This window comes from Lagopus leucura, unplaced genomic scaffold (genome assembly GCF_019238085.1).
Source record: "Lagopus leucura isolate 7727_CA_CO unplaced genomic scaffold, USGS_WTPT01 Super-Scaffold_739, whole genome shotgun sequence".
Lineage (NCBI taxonomy): Eukaryota > Metazoa > Chordata > Aves > Galliformes > Phasianidae > Lagopus > Lagopus leucura.
In genome coordinates this window covers 9,613,152-9,633,723 of record NW_024962255.1, presented here as the reverse complement: position 1 = coordinate 9,633,723, position 20,572 = coordinate 9,613,152, and the positions used below count along the sequence as shown (strand labels likewise).

At 36.1% G+C, this 20,572-nt stretch overlaps 1 protein-coding gene across 3 annotated transcripts in view; it reads left to right on the top strand.

The window, feature by feature from the left end:
• CTNNA3 (catenin alpha 3) overlaps nucleotides 1-20,572 on the top strand; it is a 418,023-nt gene that overhangs the window by 277,586 nt on the left and 119,865 nt on the right. For 2 of the 3 annotated variants that reach the window (XM_042862647.1, XM_042862646.1), the window contains exons 10-11: nucleotides 1,438-1,530; nucleotides 14,241-14,397. In XM_042862647.1, coding sequence (XP_042718581.1) covers nucleotides 1,438-1,530; nucleotides 14,241-14,397 — 250 coding nt within the window. The remainder of the gene's footprint in view (nucleotides 1-1,437; nucleotides 1,531-14,240; nucleotides 14,398-20,572) is intronic. The other variant, XM_042862648.1, reaches the window with a different exon arrangement.

Genomic DNA, 20,572 nt, shown 5'->3' with positions numbered 1-20,572 from the left:
GAGAAGATTGAGAATAGGAACAGTTTTTCTCAAATATTGTATTTAAAAAATATTAATGCAGTTGTCTAAAATAAGAGAATAGTTTCAGTGCAACTATGAAAACTGAAATTCTTCAATCCTAAAACTGTTTTTATATTACTTAGGTGGGGAACCAATTAATTGTTGGAACAACAGGAAAAGGTTCATAAATTATTTCTAAGGAGACACAGCTGTGCATGGAAGGCCGCGCATTCTACCCCTCATTCTCTTCAGAATTTTGGAAGGAAAGAGTAATTTACTTGTCCTTGGACTAACAGATTCTTCTTAATGATTTATATCAATTAAGTAAATAGAAAATTCTGATAACAGAACATTATTGAATTATTCTTTGTTGGAAAGTCTATTAAAATGTTGATAAATAAAGATTTGTTTTTATTGTTTGGCACCTGGGCCATGCAGTTCATTTCATGACTTGAGAATAATTACAGATTAAGTATGCCTATTTGTTTTGTATCTGTGCTGTTAGCAGCAGCACTACAGAGGACTTTTTCTCAAGCAGTTCTTAATCTGTGTTAATGTAAGAGTGATGCATGTGTAAATACAGCTATTTCAGCAAAGGATTATCAAAGCTATGAAAGTGCAGTAATTTACGTAAGGGCCTTACACGGCTTCAGCATGATGAAAAGATCTACTGGATCTTGGTGTCCCAAAGGCACTCTTGTGCATTTGTCAAGCCAGCCCATTACAATGGATTGTTGTTGAGCTGCAGTTAACTTAAGTGAGAGTGTGCTCTTTTTCCTTCATCTTTGCTAAGTTGTTGAGTTGTTGAGTTGTGTAACCTTGAAGGAAGGCTTTTTTTTTTTTTTTCATATAAAAGAAGTTGTATCTCCACTGCATTTAGTTAAACAGAAGATAAACTGGAACTTGCATATATTTCATGTTTTCTTATATATTCTCAATATAAATTGTACTGACATGACTATTTCATTAGGTAATTCTACAGCTAATTAATGATCTGTGTATGACACAGGGCATAGTCACTCTATTTCATTGTATCAAATCATGGCAAGTCTGAATGGATCTTGAGGACTTAAAAATAAGTAAGTTTAAAAAAAACATAGCTGTATATATGATTTGAAAGGCTCTGACAAGCAACAAAACAACCACAAGGGATTTAAGAAGCCATAGGATCCTAATTTGAAATTTCCTTAAGTTATATAAACATTATACTGCAGGTATTACATGGTGAACTTGAGCTGGTGAGAGGTAATGAGATTCCTTGTTACCAACCCCCTCTTTCCACAGCTCCCATTTTTTTCTGCAGAGTTCTCTTCTTCAGATATGTTGTTGGACAAATTAATTTCCCCAAGTAATGAAGTCTTCCTTGCAGAGATGCCTTTGCTAAGTTTGGTAGCATGGGGATGAATACCTACTTATAAAACTATTTGTTTATTTAAGGTTGCTAATCTTGCTTGTTCGTTGTCAACAAATGAAGACGGAATGAAAATTGTCCAAATGGCAGCTAATCACATAGAGACTTTGTGCCCACAGGTATGACTTTTTCAATTAATTCCCATTACGATGCACTGAGCGTGCAGTGTTTTGTTACACAACATAGATGTTTAGTTATGCTACTTCAGTCTAACATTCACATTCAGTTCTCACGGTGGTTAGTGTAGTTAAATGAAAACTGAATAACAAATGAAGGGCATGTACTTAGTTAATCCTTTTGCTATTTCTTAGTGGTTAACACAGGAATTGTGTATAGCCTATTGATTGGGAGTCTTAAGGAGTTGTGGGAATCACAATTTAAGAAACATGCTGTTTTGTTTCAGAAATTAAACCTGACTGAATGAATAGCCTACTATGATAGGCAAATCAGGAGCGTCTCTTTACTTATACAAAGCACAGTACATATTTTGACTGAACTTGAAATGCTATTACAGCTTGCTTTATTTTATGTATATGTGAATGTTCTGGTATTAATTCTGATTATTGCCAACCAAAAGCTTGAACTTTTGTCTGAAGCAGATGAATAAGAATTAGCACAGCAGCAGATACTTTATTGGTACTTTACTTACAAAAGTGTATTCATTGTGTTTCTCATGTTCAGAATTACAGACATAACACTTCTGCAGTTACATAATTCTGTTTAGAGCAGAGATGATTTGTGTGAATCTGACACGAGTTGTTTCAGCCTTGAGGCAACATAATTTCAAGATCATTAGTTCTTTGAAGAACACTACAGTTCACAAGGTGATCAAAGTATTCTTATCCTTTTCTGTGCTTGAATGCTAAATATAGTTGAAATAGAAGGTGAAGAACAAGTATTAACAGTACGTTCAATTACAAGCTTGAGGTGTCCATTTTATACTCACTGAGTGAAAGACATGAGAAAAAGGAATTCACATATGTAAGTGTGATACTCTGAAAGTGTTCTGTCTTATCATTGAATTACAGAAAGGTTTGGGTTTGAAGGTAACTTAAGGACCATCCAGTTCCGACCACCCATGCTACGAGCAGGGATACCTCCCGCTAGATGAGGTTGCCTGAAGTCCCATTGGCACTGAGCACTCCCAGGGATGGGGCTTCCACAACTTCTCTGAGCAACCTTTTCTAGTGCCTCACTGCTCTCATTGTATGGAATTGCTTACTTAAGTCTAATCTAAATTTACCTTCTTTAAGGTAATTACTCCTTATTCTATCACTACACTCCCTGAAAGAAATCATTGTTTAAATGTCTATTTTTATAACTTTGTAGCATTTCAGTGTTTTATATGTATCACTGTGTAAAATGGCTTACTTGCTTTATTACATTACTTTTTTTTGTAGGATTATTAACCTGTAAGAAGAATTTGTTAACAGCTTCTTCCAGCGGCTTTATTTCTCCAAGGGTACAAGTGAACCTTTACAATATGTTATTATGCATCCAGTAGTAGTGGGTTTTTTTTTGTTTCTTTGTTTTGTGGTTGTGTTTTTTTTTTTTTTTTTTTTTTAACTTAGAATTATCAGTATCACATGTGGTAGCGGAAACTATGAAAGCTGATTTTTACTAGAGGATTACTTTTTTTTTGTGGCCATTTAAATTGCTACGTTTTAATTTTCTGTAGTAAAATGGAAATTGTTTCTGTTTTGCTTTGTTTCCCATTGGCGCGGTATATATTGTCTTTCTGTTTCAGTTTTTTTAATTTGTTTGCTTTGTTGTTCTTTTTCTTCTTTTTTTTAACTTTAAAAACCTTTTAAATTCATTTCAGGGATGAATTAGTTGATGATTATAAGTTGATCTAAATGGAGAATGCTGTATGCACATGAAAAGATTGTGTTACTATTAATGGTGTGTTCATTGTGGAGCATTTGCTGCTTGCTCAGATAAGGATCATTCCCTGTGAATGCAATTGGTATTTTACCGAAGTAAGAACAGCAGAGTAAGGCATCTGCATTTTCACAGTAAATCATATTATGCTATATCATTAAAAAATTCTCCACAGGAAAACAATTATTTCTGAAGATCCCCGCGGAGCATATCAATTAGAGTTTGAAATAGGAGAAATTTACATGCAGAAATCCCCAGTATTCTTAAATCTGTAGAGTTAAAAAACAAACAAACAAACAATCAGTGCTCAGAAAAAATATATTGCCAGAAGGGAGCCAAGTTGTTTGGATTAAAGTCAAGAAACATTGAATGAAAACCAAAACAAACCCTCCTCCCTCAGGCAAACATGCCCCTTCCCTCCCGCCCCCCCAAAAAAGAAAAAATACTCAACCCCTCCCCCCACCACCAAATAACACCTGCAAAAGACACTGTGTAGTCTTCAGGTTTGAGCATCAAAATTTCCCATGATGCCATAGCAGTGATGAAAAGGTAGACAGAAAATTGGCAAGCGCTGGAGGAAAGCCTTGTAATTGTTAGAATTCATAGAAGTGTGTATGTTCTCTTAATTATACTGTTCTGTATTTAAAAGTAGAGAGGTGATTCTGAACTCAAGCTTTTTTAAATGAGATTGAATTAAAAAATATTTACTAATAATAAATAAACTAAGATAAGTGTTTAATAAATTGATAAGCTAAGAAAATATGTTAAGGCAGATGTGAAACAATTTCTGTCTGTGAAATTGGTTGAGGAATGTATTTTAAAAATATTTAATTTTATATTAATAATAATAGAATGTAGAGAGAGTGCTGCTGTCATATGTTTTAGGTAATTAAAAATAATTCCTGTTCATGGTAATAGCTTTTAGTGGGAGGTTTTTCTCGAGTGTCAAGTAGGTAAAATCTAAAATGTTGCAGTTGTTCAGTGTGGGAATCCATCTTGCCTTCCTGGTATGCAAACAAATTTGTGATCTCATCAAATCTGCTAGAAAGAAAAGGAAAAGAATCTACAAAAGCAAGCAAACAATTACATTTTTGTACAGAAAGGGTACAAAATAATAGTTATTTCTTACTCTGGGATTTGGGTTTGTTCCCTTCATGTTTCACTTAAGAGATGTGTTGGAGGAAGTCTCTTGATCCTGTTTGTCTCATGGTAGAGGTCAAGATAAGCAGTAGATGGTAAACCTGTTGGATATAGAGATGGAAAAATTTCCTAAAGGTAGGACATCAGAAATAAGTAGACAAGGGTTCCAGTTTCTTTTTCTAAAATGCCATTGTTTTTTACGTTTACCTCATATTCAATCTGATCAGCTTTCATGTCGCTCAACAATTATGTCCAGCAAGCTAGGCTAACAAAAGGAGGAGCTAGGGTAAGAAGAAGACTGTGGAAGACTCCCTCCTCAGTGTCCTCTACTTTGGGCTGGACAAACCAAAGGACTTCAGTTACTCCTCATACATCTTCTCCTCTAGACTGTTCACCATCTTTTTAGCCCTCCTTTGGGCACTTTCTTTATTCTAGTATTCTAGTATTATGTCCTTTTTGTATGGTGGTGCCCAAAACTGCACCAGTACTCAAGGTGAGGCTGTACCAGTGTACAGCAGGACAGTCACTTCCTCAGCTGGCTAGCAGTGCTGTGTTTGCACTCCGGGGGACAGCTGATCTTCCTGGCTGCTGGGGCACACTGTTGACTTGCTGTTCAACTTACTGTCAACCAAGAACCCCAGATTCCTTTTAGCAGAGCTGCTCTCTTGTGTTTCATCTCCCAGTCTGTATGTGTAGCAGAGTTGCCTCTTCCCAGGTGCAGAATTTGGTACTTGTTCTTGTTAAACCTCGTGTGGTCAGTGCAGCTCTCTGATTTAAAAGTCCTCCAGTTGAAGTATTCTACTCTGTTAAACAAGATAATGAGGTGATCTGTGGAACATATTTATGTGCCTCAGGTTTCTAAGCCATTCATATACAGATCTGACATTATCATCTTCAACATTGTACGTTTGTTTATCCTAGTGTGATATATCTTTTTCAACGTTAGCTGAACTGTCTGGAACTCATTTGCAGTATTCAGGGATTACAGAACTGCTTCTTTATTAACCTATGTATCCACAGTGAGGAGAATGTAAAAAAAAACTACTACCAAGGTTTTTAGGAGAAACCAGATATTGCAGCCCTTTTCTCTTTGACTTCTAGTAATTTCAACATAGCTGTGGTGCTTTCTTTCCTGTCTGAAACGGGCAGCCATGAACCTTTTACATGTTTCTGGAAACATGTTTTACATGTTTTGAAATTTTGTTTATTCATTTCAGAAACACAGTGGCATCAGGAGTTTACTATGGTGTTTTTTGAGTCTGTGGCTGGTGCTCTAGATATCTTCTACAGACGTTTGTGTTGTCATCTTCACTGATTACACTATGGTTCTGTACAAAGTAGCATGAAAGCTTTGAGCAGCCTCACAGTTGCAGCAGTGTGACTCGTGGACAAATATTCAGTTAAAACTCTAAAGTCCAAGAAGGACTTACCTGGTCTCTGTATGCTTTCTTAAAATTATGATTATAACTTTTTTTTTTTTTGTTATATTTTGCTTAAGCTCTTAATGTGAACGCCCTGTAAGTATTTTCTCAAAACTAAATGTTTTATCAGTGTTCTTTCCCTTACAAAAATCAGCGGGGGATTTTATTTTTCCCTTTGAGTTATATTTTGATTTACACTTAAATTGTTCAGCTCTTCCAGGTTGACACACATTGGTGCATATTATTTGCTTCTAAATTATTTTCTGAAAAGTCTGTACTTCATTGAACAAACCTGAAAATTTTCCTTGGTAAAAAAGAGACTTCATAGCTAATAAGTGGGCAGCCTTCTTTTGATGTTATTTTTTTTTCAGATACTGTAGTTTAGTTGTGATGCTGTGGATTTTTGAAACTGACAATCTACATTTCCTATATATTTGCTTTTTCATCAGAGAAAATCAATCATTCATTTTGTTCTTTGCTCATAAAATGGGGGATACTGAAGAAGCTTTTTATAACTATCATAAAAACAGTTTGCCATTATCACTTTCATAACCACAGTTGTTTCATCATCTTGTTTGAACAGGCTCTGTTGCATCTGCTTTTATCTGTCTTCACACCATTTTATACGCACACAGCAGTCTTGTGCAAGGGCAGAAGTAATAGGGGAATCGCAGAATCATAGAATGGCTTGGGTTGAAAGGGAACTCAAAGATCATCTAGTTCCAAGCGTGTGCCATGGGCAGGATTGCCAACCACTAGATCAGGAATGTGATAAATCAGTGAGTTGTCTACCATCTGCTTTAAAAGGGATAAAACAGATGTTAGTATCTCTAACAGTGTCAGGCATCTTTTTATGTACCTTCTCCGGTTTTTGAATCAAGAGATTAATTAAAAGAACACATCATGACTTAGTATTTCCGAAACCAAAGCACAGACATTTTGGTGAAGTAATGCATTTTGCTTGTATCTTTTCCCTGTGTCATGCACAGTGCTGCTGAAGTTAATGAAAAAATTCTTGTTAATCAAAGAAATCTCATTAACCTTACTATGGTAGTCTGCTTGAATGCTCCTGTATTTAATTCCTTCTTTTACACCTTTGCTTCACAAGCAGTTTAATCTGGTGTACATCTCTTGTGCTGAGAGAGATTCAGCCCCTGCCTACTCTCAAGGTGTGATTTCTGCTTCCTTCCCTTGTGACCAAAGTAGCATTCAGCTGTATGCATCAGGTCACTGAGAATCAAGTTCAGAAGGGAGCAGGAAGGTTAGTTTTCCTTCAAGTCAGTTGTCTGATACAGTTTGTTGTATGAGTATACAAACCTTTCTCATTTCCTCTGGCATAGTTATTGTCACTAGTAGTTGTAGGCTGTTGCCTTTTCCTGTTTGTGGAGATTGAAGTTTGTCATTTTTAAACAGACGGTAAAGCTTGTGACTTTTTTAACTGGCTAGGGTAGCGTAGAATCCTAATGCTGTGGGCCAGCAGAATGAATTGGAAGGCCTAATGCTTTATGCTGTAATGCAAATAAGCTTAGCTGAATATTTGCTTTGGCTTGAACTTTGTCCATCATCAGTTTAAAGGAAAATAAAAATTAAACTATGACTCTCAGATTCCCTTGAAAATCTCATATTGGAAGTGACCGCTTGGCTCTTTTATGGTAGTACTTAGAGAATAATTTATTGCAAAATGCCCAGAGGTTTTCTGTCTGAACTTTTATCTTCCAGTTTCTGTTGTGTAAGAAGAGAATCCTCAACAAATTCTCAGATTGTAATATAAATAAAAATATCACCTACGCATGCTGAGTGGCCTCATCTTAGCACTGCGGAAGTTGTTCTGTTTTATTCTCTTATGATTGCTCCACCTGTGGTTGCTGCAGGTACTGGGAAGCCAAAGTGATGAGGAAGTTTTTTAAAGTTGTTGGAAAGGTATATGTTCTAGATGCATGCTGCACAAAAACGCTATGAATGTTCTATAAAGAAATTATTTTTCCCTGCACCTTTGAAACTTGAAAGCTTTCTTCCTGGAATGGTATTTCTTTCTTTCTTCAATGTCGTCATTTGTTGTGATTTAGTAAGTTTTCTCAAGATGCCATGTTTTGTTGAATGCTAAGAATGCTAAGGAAGGGAAGAAAGGCAGTAAAACTCTGTTATTAATAACGTGAAATAAAATATATATATATATATACTGAGTCTGGGGAGGGGACTGATACAGTAGGAAAGCATAGAGTAGTACATGACAGCATAATAATACCTTTGTTAAGAGATTTATTTTCACATGTCTTTTTCGAAAATAGGGGAGGGCAGCAATAAAGAGCTGAGAATATGTATGGTTGTAGAATGCGGTAATAGAGAAGTATAAATAGCAGAGATGGGAACATTTTACTCTTATTGAAGCAAGAAGCTGAAACCAAACTGATTATATATGGTTCCATGTGCAGTAAGTTTGTTTCTTGATATTGAGCACAGCATTGTTATCTGCAGCTTCCCAAGTTTTGGGATGGTTTCCAAAAGAAGTATTGTGTGTGTGATGGGGATCCTCATGGGTGTGTGATGGGGATCCTCGTGGGTGCTTCAGCGCCTTCAAGGCAGCTAACAGTATTGTTTGCAGGGAACAACAGATGGGTGCTCCAAATCTGGCAAGTTCTGGTGCAGCAGTAGAGGAACGTGTTTGTCAGTGTTCAGGTAACACTGCAGCTACCTCTGAGGAAACCTAGTTTTGGTATACCTGGTGGCTTTTTTATTTTCTTTTTTTTTTCCCATTTTATTCATAGCAGTGGAAAGTGAATGAGGTAGAGACAAGTTCAGTATATCTGTAGCATGGCCAGGGTTAGAACTGTGTGGTCTGCACTCTTCTATGTGCATGTATGATGTGTAAGTTGCAGCTAAGGACCAAGCTTTTGGCAGTTTGTGGTGTCTTCTGTACAAGTTTTCAAAGCAAAGTAGACACAAATCTTCCTTTCTTCACACCCACCTTCCCCTTTCATCACCTATACAGGCACAGACTTCAGTGACTTTTGGGAATAATAGCATGTTTTTCAGAGAAGTGTCTATCCTAGAGATGTGTAGAGAGGTAAATCTTACAAATTTGGCCAATTCATGTTTCTGATGAGCTTTCAGGTTTTTTAAATTATAGTTTAAAATGGTTTCCACAGAAGTAGCATCAAGTTCAAGGCAGCAAATGACTACCAGTCTGTGTTGAAACGATTTGTTCCTGGAAGCCAAAATGCTAAAATGTCGTTGAAAGAGGCAAAGAGAGGTAACATGATCTGCAAGTGGCTTTTATACATTACATTTGTGTAGTGATAAACACAAAGTTTGTGACAGTCTGCCAATCAGTTACATGGTCCAAGAAAAGGCATTCAAATAAACTCCAAAGTACACACCCAAATGTGGATGATGAATACTTACCCGCATTTTCAGTTCTTTTGCACTTCTGTAATATTTCAAACTGAAATAATGAAAATGCCTCTTCAATTTTCATTTTTACTTGTCTCAGAATTATGTTAGGATCTCTGTTCAATAACCTAAGTTCAGTGCCACCTTATTTCTCATTTTTTATTAGTCTGCTCTGAACCCTGCAGTAATCTTTTCAGCAACTGAAATTGGTTTCTCAGAAATGCAGATACTTCATTAAGGTTAAAGAACAAAGCCTTCAGTGAGCATTTTAAGATCACGTAGTCCACATTTCCTCTTCTTTCTTCTACCAATGCAGGATCAATTCTTCCATGGTTTACATATAAACCTGCTTTATATATTCTTGGTTTGGCAGGTGGTGAGCATTTGCTTGTGCATCATTTGTTATGCACATGCACACACAGTCTTAACAATTATTCTTTATCCCAGTAAAAAGTTTTATCTCAAGTCATGAGTTCTGTGGGCTTTTTTTTTTGTGCGTGTGTTTGTGTGTCTATTCCCCCATCTCACAGGGAAGGGAATGAATGAACAGGTTTGGCCATAAAACTGGAAACTGATGTTTGTTTTTTTTTTATGCTCCCTGCATACACAGAAAGTTTCTGTGAGGATCTGCAGGATGTGATAAGCACTACTATAGAGGTGGTATTTCGGAAGCACTAAATGCAGAACTGTTTTAAAAACACGATCTGAGTGCAAATCTTGAGTCATCGTGTTTTCTCTCTCATTTTCCTTCTTGATTTTTCATGTCAGGAAATTGAAATGAGGCATTGAGAACACCTCATGCCTCTTTTCTGCACTGGGTAGAATGGTGGTTAGGAAGTGAAAGTATTCACTGTTGATATAGAGGGTAAAAGACAGAAAGAGGATTTCAGTGCAGATCCTTTCCTTCTTACTTTGTATATTCCTTTGTACACATAGGGTTTTTTCATTACTGTCTTACCCAAGTCACTTGTAATCACCACAGGGTGCAATTTCTTACCGTTCAAAGTTTAACTTTGCTTTTATTATATTTTATCACCTCTAATTGAATAGAAATCATAAGTGATTGACTCCATCAATACAGTACTGAGAGATACGGTAGCAACATAACTGAAGAGCTCTTGTGGAGTTTAAAAACTTGATGTGGTTGTATCTTTTTCATTTTAAGTATTTATTTTAATAAACAGAGAAAGTAATTTGAATTACTGGTAAAACCATATGTGAGTTGAGGATGGCTTTATCATAATGTGTTACTGCCTACTTTGAAGTATGTATTCAAAGTACATTGTTTAGTGTCAAAGGTTATATACAGAGGAATAACAATAACAGAGAAAAATGCTGAATATTAATAAAAATGAGTGCTAATAACCTCTTAAATTCCCAGCTTCTTTGCAAAAAATATTACATGCTTGCAGAGCCTGTAGTAGAAGCAATATAGGTATATGGAAATGGAAGCCTTCAGCAGTTTGAGCAGTCTGTTGACTTGAGAAGCCAGAAGCAGTTGGCTATCAGAGCATGAATAAACATCTGCAGGGAAAGATCTTATATTCCCAAAGAAATGATGCTGCAAATGGATAGTGCATATGGGAATGTGAGCAGAGGGGCTGCAATGATAGTTTGCTTATGCCTAGAATATAAGCACCTTTGCTGTTGTCTTCAAATAGGCCTTTCAGGGTCTCCGGTGACTCATTTTTAATGTATGCATTCTGATGGAGTAGAAATGACCGATCTTTTTATTCATGTCAGCATTGCTGTGCTGTTGCTATTTTTAAAATATTCATTTTTTCCCATTTTTTTCAAATGTTAGAAATAAAATGATCCATGATTTTGCAGTGATCCAAACTGTACTTAGCATTCATTTTGGAAGGGCTTTTCATCTCTCTGGGATTTACCGTGTTTCTTTTTAGATTTTATTGGAGGAGAGAAATTTGCATAAAAACTCAAAAAAAAAGTTCCCGTCCACACATTAAGTATTTTAGCAGAGTATGTTTACTGATGATTGCATTTAAAAAATATAATTGAGTGGGGAATTGGATGATGGTTTTCATGAGTGCACCTGTTTTTAGGGGTGGGATTGTACCACTGGGGCAGATCTGCTGCTATTTGGTACAGCTGCTAAATGATGTTTCTGCATGTTTTGCAGATCTGGAATATGGATAAAATAAGATTGTGTAATACATGGCAAGGGGAATAGGTTGAAGAGGTATCTGAAAACAAGGGGGACAATTGCATGTTTAGCATAAACCCCATTTTAGTTAGAAAGGGAAAAGGAGTTCTAAGTCCAGTTCTAAGTCCCAGTTCTAAGTCCATTCTGGATGTAACTAGAGCAGTACTTTGTCAGACACTTGCTGTGGGCTTGTCACATCTATTATTTTAACAGTCAGTGGCTTTGTTTTAAGTAGATTGTGTTAGTCTTCGACGAAACTTGCCTTTAAATGTGTGTGGTGTGGTTCATGAGCTGTATTTTTTTCCCTTCTTTTGTTTTGTAAGCAAACACCTTAACCTGTAGCTGGTGATGGTGGATTTTGAGATGCTTTTGACTTGTTTTAAGACTATTCCGTCATATCATAGATGCACAGTAAGTGATGCTTTTCATCAGATAATTAGAAAACAGACTGTGCAGCTTTGAAAAGAAGACCCACTAATTTCAGATTCTAATTGCTCAACTGTTGAGCGCTTTTCTCCCTAGCATTTACTTTTTGCATTTAATCAGTATTAACTTGATAATTTGGTTCTTTCCTAAAATTTTTTATTTGTGAAAACTTAATAGTGTGTTATTTAAGGCTATCTGCACGGTGCAATGATATAAATATTAAGTCAAAATTAATTGTCTAAAGAGCTGAAAGTCTAATTTAAGTAATTTAGGTATTAGTAATCTAGAAAATGAGCATGACAAATTGAGCTTTATTTGGTGTATTTCATAGCTTTAAACATAAGTTTGCATACCTTTGTTTTCCGAATGAGAAGATAATTTTGTGTAAGTTGCTGCTAACTGGTAGTAATTCAAAGTGGTAAGGGTCCTTGCATTTTAGAAGACCAGCAAACAATGGTTAAATTAAACAATGTTTAAGTGTATTTGTTACATTATTAATAATTAAGTAGCACCTCTGTGATTATTAAATTCCTGTTTTATGAAAATACATAGAAAATCATTTTAGTACATTGGTATATTATACCACATTGGTGCTATTTTATTTGCAGCAGATTAAATGTTAGTTATATAGTCTTCCTTAGTTGACCAATTAGTGTACTTGTTATTGTAATCTAAAACAAGTTCTTGGTTTTATGTTAGAGAATTTTAGGTAAATGGAGAGCTTTTCGCCAGCTCAATATGGATAATGTTTGGTTGGTTTGACTTTTTGCTGTTGCGGTGGGTTCTTTGTATGTGTGTCTTTTTTGGTGGTTGCTTTTTTCCCTTCACAATTTAACTTTCATTTAATGACTACAACTGCTCTCTGTCTTCAGCTTTTCCTGAAAAGTGACTTTTTTTCAAATTTTCTCACAGATTTGTTTTTTTTTTTTTTAGATCTATGATGATGATAATTGATGCTGTTCTCTCTTGAATGGGAGAGGAACAATTTGTGTTTTTTTAGAAGTATGGCGCTCCGAAGTGGATGAGATATTGCACTTAAAAGATGAATACTTCTAAAGTAGAGTAAAACACTTGCCCTCATGTTTTTCAGATGCTGTTTCTGTTTATGCTTCTCTGTTCTTTTCTCTGATAGTATTTTCTATGTTGTAATCAGTTGCCATGATAGACTTGCTTCTATTGGCTTGTGTAATGTAAATATGAAATTTTTATTTCTGCTGCTATCTATCCAGCTGGTTCCAATTCTAAGTTTGTTTTTCTTGCTGCAAATTTGATTTTCCTGCTGGAGAGTAGGATGCTTTTATACTGGTCTTTTTTTTTTTTTTTTTTTGAACATTTATGCACTTGGTGAAGAAATCTTTTTCTTATCTACATTGTAGTTACATACCCTCTTCCTTCACCATCTACCTGGCAAAGTAATAATAGGATGTTCTATTCTTCTCTAGCAGAGCTGTTAGTAAAATATTCAGTCCCAGAAGTTTTATTCTGAAGGCTTATCTATGTTTTTGGGTTACGGGAGCATGAATGTTACTAAAATGTGTAATTACTTAAATTTTACCAATTGTGTAATAGGTTAAAACAAAACAAAACCCAAAACAAACCAACCAATTAAAACTGATCACACATTTAGTTTATAATCCCAAGCAGAGTCAAGAGGATTGGTAATAGTATAAAGAAGCACCATTTGAATCAAAGATGAGAAATATCCTAGTTCTTACTCTTTGGTATAATGGAGTTGTTACAGTGGCATAATACTTAAACTGTTTCGTGAATATATACCCTCAGCACTGGGGATTAGTGTGGCATGTTGTTTTGATTCTTTCTATTCTTTGCTTTAGGTAGTATTTCAACCTCTTCCCTCAATAAATAATACAGTTTGAGTTATATAATGTTTTTGGATGTAACATCAATAAAAAGGCACATTAAAAAAAAGTCTATAGCTAATTAACTGATGTAAGTGATATCTAATGAAGTAGTAACCTTACGATCTAGTATTTTGTTTAACATTAAGTTCTTTCTAGGAGAGATGGAATCTACTCTCTTAATTGTGAACATATCTATTGCTTTTAGGCGTAACTAATTTAGAAATACCAGAATGATGCTACCTTTGTATAGTTTCCTACATGTTATTTCCTTGCCATTGATTATATATCTTGACCCGGCAACATGCTTTTACATGATAAAAACTAATATCTCTTTTAGTGAGAATACTCCATAGTAGGCTCTTCATATTTCATGAAGCTAAAAAGGAAGTTAGCTTTGGCAACGCCTAACAGATAATAGTTTGGCAGTGAGAAAAACAAGAGTTGGAACAACATAAACGCTGCTCTGCATTATTAAGCTTTAGGAAAACTTTGTTTCAAAATACATTATTATTTAGTTATGTTGTTTGTTTGTTTGTTTTGCACAGGTTATTAACGCAGCTTTAGCTCTTTCTGCAAGACCAAAAAGTCAAGTTGTAAAAAACAACATGGAGATGTATAAGAGCATATGGGAGAATCATATCCATGTTCTTACTGAAGCTGTGGATGACATAACAAGTATTGATGATTTCCTTGCTGTATCAGGTATGATAACTATTAGAATCAGATTATTCTTCTGTGTACTTCAAAAACTTTTCACAGGAGAGTCATTTTTCAACTGGAACCAGCAAGATCAGTTTGTTTAAGGCTTTGTGAAGCCTACTGTATGTTTTAAATGTACTGGCATGATAAGTGTTTCTACTCTGTACAGTGCAGAAGTCATTTGAACAAACTGTATATGTGTGAAGCACAATTGCTGTATTTGAATGGATGCATTTATCCAATCTTACGGTTTCATCTGCTTCTAACTTTTAAAATCCTCTGTGCTGTGTGAAGTCCTTTTCTGTGAAAAGAAGTATGTACCAGTGTGTATATACATAGAAGATTGGGCATTTCCCTTCCCTCCCAGTGTAACATTATGAAAAATATTGTAATTTAGTATTCAATAGGTCCAAAACTTTCAAAGCTGTTGTAATTTACAATGGTAATACTAACAGAAGCTTTCATTAGGACAGTTAATTAATTGATTGATGATTTTTGAGTTCAGGAGGGAAAAGAAAATGGCACTGAATCAGTTGAATAGTTTGTTTTTTCCTTGAGCTGTGCACGTACCAAGCTTCCAGTCATCCAGAGTTTTCTGGATGTTCATATGCTTTTGTGTAAGGAAGTAAAACTTTGTTCTACAGTAGTTTTTGTGATAGACATAGAAATTAGAAATCACATGGGTTACTTTTCTATGTTGATACATTTAAAAACACCTTATAAACAAAACAGATGCATTGTAGTATTTCCAGAAATGTTAGTTCTATGTAATTGTCTAGAGGAATATACTTCAAAATTTATTAAGTGAAGAGACCTTAATGATATTATTTTCTGAAGCAGCATGTCTTCAGCATTGAAACAGGAACTACTAAACCCCTGTTCTCATTTCTGCACTTCAATGAGCAAAACTACAATTGATTTCTTTTAGAGTAATATGGGCAGGAAAACAACTTGTGTCATCTTCATAAAAAGTGGTTTAAATTTTGTTTTTCCTTATGGCTGATGTGCCATATGTTTGCCCATTCTACTCTTTACAAGTACATAGTGCTGAATTCTATTTATTAGGATTATATGGTTCATGCAGCAGTATAGAACTTGAGCAGTTCTTCAGTTGTCCATAGTTTGAAACCATTGCAGGTGAAGGCTGAACTAAGTTCATTTTCCCAAGTCATTAATTGTTCATTAAAAATGAAAATGCACTTCTGTCCAAAACCAACAACAAACAAACAAAAAAACCCAAACTAGTCATACCTTTTATATTGATTGCTCTAAAGTTTACCTGTATATTCTTGTGTATTTTAAAAAATACCATCTTTACTGTGTTAACTTGAAACTGCTGGACTGGAGTCCCCGTAGCTGAGTAGCAAATGGTATTTCTCTTGTGATTGAAACATTGATTGAGACGGTGCAAAAACCATAAGCAGAGATGGCTCTTCAGGCTCCTTCTAAGTTTGCCTGTTGTTAGATACAGATCTTCTCCTTGCTTTACACTGGTTGGTTAGTATACCTAACCAGGTGATTTAGGTTCCAATGTAGAATTTCCTGAGAAACAATGTGAATTGATTATTTGTTGAGCTCCTGTCCTAAATGTTATCTAAGCATTTTAGTATAGAGAAACATAACCTGAGATTGTATTTAATAGATGCTGATTACAAACCCTCCTTTTGCTTACGCAGTCCGGGAGGTTGCAAATCTGAAATTTCTGTGATACCAGAACCATTACTAAAGTGAAGAAAGAGGTCAATTTTCTCAATAATAAATCCAATCCTAAAATTTCTACCTAATATGAAATACCCTATGTTTTAAAATTCTTCATTCAAATTCACTGAATTAAACATTTCTTTTTGACTACGCAAGTGTGATCCATTTAAATATCAAAGTTCAGATATTTTTTTATGATTTCCTTGGTTTGAAGAGTAATGTTAGAAAATACATTAGCATTTGGACAAAAATCCAAATATCCATTGGTGGACAATTACTTGTTTCAGAGTAAACCCATAAAGTTTGGGTCTGTTCTACATTACTTGAGTATAGTGGAGTGATTCAGTGTTTCACAGTTCACGAAACAGAAAGCTATAACTTAAGTAGCAGTGCCTGTGTATCATGAGGTCCAAAGAACTGAACATCCATGTACTTTAAGCCATGTGTCAAACATCCTCTGTAAGCTTTGTCAGGATGTTTTTGTACATTGTCATTTCACGTTTTCACTTAAGTGAATGGTAAGTAGATGTTACCTTGTGACAGTGTCATTTATTTCCTTTGAGAAGATTTTTTTTTTTTTTTAGTGCATAGAGCTGATTATTTAGACTAATTACAATGAATGATGCAGTCACTCAGTAAAATAAGGGCCTTCCAGTACTTCAAGGGAGCTTAAAGACAAGAGGAAAATCAACTTTCTACATGGATAGGTGGTGACAGGACAAGGGGGAATGTTTTTAACCTAAACGAGGGGAGATTTAGGTTAGGCGTTAGGAGGAACTTTTTTACCGAGAGGGTTGTGTGATGCTGAAACAGGCTTCCCAGAGAAGTTGTGGATGCCCCATCCCTGGAGGTGTTCAAGGCCAGGCTGGATGGCTGCTCTGAGCAGCCTGATTCAGTTCTTGATCTAGTAATTGCCAGCCATGCCCAAAGGAAGGAGGTTGGAACTGGATGATCAGTGTCCCTTCCCTAACTGAAGCCATTCAAAGGGATAATACAGGTTGAGTGGTTTTGTTTTGTTCTGTTTTTTAATGTCAGAAAAATACAAAATTAGATTGATAACGGACCTGTTTTTTTTTTTTTCCCTAAGATTTTTTTCTACAGTGAATGCCAACACAACTGTATTGGGAAAGTGTTTTTCAAATAACGTAATTTATTTAACAGTTGATACTGGGATTTCTCAGAGTATGAGATATATGTAGTAGGTTTTAATGGCTGAGTGTGATTGCTTCTTCCAGGCATGGGAAGTGGTTAGTCTTCTCATAGTAGATCTTTAGTACAAAAACATAATACATTTGTTTCTGTAAACACTGAGCACATACTTTCCCTACTGATTCTGGTGATTCAAGTTTCTAAATCTTACATCAGTTTGGCTGCTTAAGAGTTTATTTTAAAGTGCATCTCTGGTTGATTGATTGGTCAGATTTTTCTTCCAGATTGAAAAACATACTTTCCAAACCCGGTAAGAGTTGGGAAGATATATTTTGTGGTTCATGTTATGTATCTCCTCACACAGCATTACCTGAGGCTTGGTTTGCAACTTATTTATAAACAGTGTTATTAATGAGTTTTGTGGTTTACTGATGATTTGGAGGCGTAAATTGAACACTTTTAGGTGTGTTCTTCTATACATATCTTAAAGGTATAATGTAGCTCCTATTAAAGGCATTGCTTAAATTTTGTGCAGAGCTCAGCAATAACTGGATTAGTTTCTGTTTCACTAATCTAATATGTTGTTTTGTTGTCTTAAAAATAAATGGAATTAGGAGTAGTATAGCTAAAAGGATGGAGAATAATCAAGCCATGCAAAAAGGCCTCCTCATTACTCTTCATGAGCCAGTTGTGGGGTTGCTGAAACAAAAGGTACTGAAAAACTCTCGCACGCTCCTGTGATACATGTCCTTTTCTGATGTAGCACAGGGAAGAGACAGTAACCTGTTGCAGATAAAAAGACTGGAGGGAAATGTGAGCATTTGAAAATGGAGGGGAAAAGAAAGGTACTAATAATTAACTGTTATTGTATGTACTAATTAAGCTGTTCTTATTTTTCTAAGTAGATTGGTGTCTTGTTTTCTGATGCACCTATCCTCATGAAATTGTTTTTTTTTTTGTTCATCTGTTTCGTTTTTGTTCTATTTATTTATGTGATCCCTCAGGTTAAAGGAAAAACTGTGCTTCAGAGACAGATTAAATTAGTTCTCTTACAAGGTAGAAAGAGGTCTGATTGCAAATAGCCAATTTAAATGAATGCCTATTCTTTTTAAAGGAAAAAAAGTGCTAATGAGTTGTGTAAAAACATGTCATTGCAAATATGAAATGTGACAAATAATAATACAATTATTGGTAGATGTTCCTAGGAACAGAGAATTGCTGTCTGCCTATCAGTTATGGATAGCTTATTAAAGTTAAAAAAAAATGTGGATATTAATCTTTATGACACACTGATACAAATTTTACGTGGTTCTATGGCCCAAACAAGAACAAGAAGTGACCATGTTTTTTTTGCTACTGTAATGTAGTTTTTATTTGGTGTCAGTAAATCTTCCTCAGCTTAACAGTAGCAAAAACAAACAGAAAAAAAAAAATTCCCTTGTCTTTTTTGCAAAAGCTTGGGTTTAAGAATGTATAGTTTACTGTGAAAATGCAAGACCAGTAAATATGCAATTTCATTTCTTTACTCACACTGTCCCTTAAGGTCTGAAGTCTATGCTGTTAAATGCAGTTTTTACAATTAATAGCAATCTTTAATAGTTGATTAGGAATCAGGATGTTGTATGAAATTTATTAACAGAAAATTGCAACAGGCACAAAATTGCAAAACAGGAGAGTAGAATGAAAGAATAAAAGATTGTAGAAGAAAACTCTTCATTATGTAATCAAACATCTTGCACAGGGCAGGACAAACTTCAAATTAGATCAGCTTGCTTGGGTCTTGTTGAGAGAATGCTTAAAGGTCTCCAGGAACAGAAACTCCCTGTCTGCCCTAGGCAAGGTGAAAAATAGTTTTGTCTGATTTTCCTTTTTGCATCTAATTGTAGAATAATTTGTGTTGAAATAAACTATGTAGTTCCAAACCCCCTGCCATGGAGGGAGGGGGGAGAGGAGGGACGAGAGGGGCAGGAACACATCTCACTAGACCAGTTGAATACTTCCATGTACGTTTCTTCCACAACATCTCTGGTTGGCCTGTTCCAGTGCCTTTCTGAGTAAAGCACTGTTTCCTTATACCTAATCTGAGTCTCCCTTCTTTTAGTTTAAAGCTATTAATCATTGTTTTGTTTCTACATTCCCTGATAAAGAATCTGTCCTCAATGTTCCTGTAGACACCCTTTATGTTCTGAAAGACCATTATGAGGTTTTTCTGGAGCCTTCTCCAGCCTAAACAAGCCCAACATTCTCAGCCTTGTTTCATAGGAGAATTGCTCCAGCCCTCTGTTCATAGAATCTTAAAATGGTTTGGATTGGAAGGGGCCTTTAAGATCATCCAGTTCCAATCCCCTATTATAGGCAGGGCCACCTCTCACTAGACCAGGTTGCTTGAAGTTCCATCCAGTCTGGTCCTGGACAGCCTGTTCCAGTGTCTCACCACTCTCACAGGAAGAATTTCTTCTTAGTATCTAGTCTAAATCTACCCTTTTCCAGTTTAAAACCATTTCCCTTTGTCCTGTCACTACCCTTCTAAAGTCCTTCCCCAGCTTTCCTGTAGGCCCCTCTCAGGCATTGGAAGGCTGCTGCAGTGTTCCCCCAGAGTTTTCTCTGGGCTGAAGAGCCCTAGTATTTTTAGCCTGTCCTCATAGGGGAGGTGCTCCAGTCTTCTCATTGTCTTTGTAGCGCTCTGGATCCACTCCAAGAGCTCCGTGTCCTTGTGTTGGAGGCCCCAGAACTGGACACAGTACTCCAGCTGATGTCTCAAGAAAGCAGAGTAGAGGGGCAGAATCACCTCCCTTGACATGGTGGTTACACATCTCTTCATCTCTTGATGCAACCCAGAGTATGGTTGGCCTTCTGGGCTGCAGGAGCACCTTGCTGTTTCATGTTGAGTCTTCCATGGACTCACATCCCCAAATCCTTCTCCTCAGAGCTGCTCTCAAGCCTTTCTCTGCCCAACCTGTATCTGTGCTTGGAATTACCTGACCCAGATGCAGGACAACGCACTTGGCCCTGTTGAACTTCATGAGGCTGGCCTGGGCACACCTCTCAAGCCTGTCCAGGTCCCTCTGGATGGTGTCCCTTCCTTCTAGTGTGTCAGCTGTACCACTCAGCTTGGTGTCGTCTGCAAAGTTGCTGAGGGTCCACTTGATCCCACTGTCCGTGTTGCCTACCAGGACAGTAGATATTAACACCGGTCCTAGCACCAATCTCTAGGAAACGCCTCTCGTTACCAGTTTCCACTTGGACATTGAGCCATTGACTGCAATTTTTTCAGTGATCTTCTAAACTTTCTTTCAAAATTAATTCTAAATTTTTATCACATAAAGTA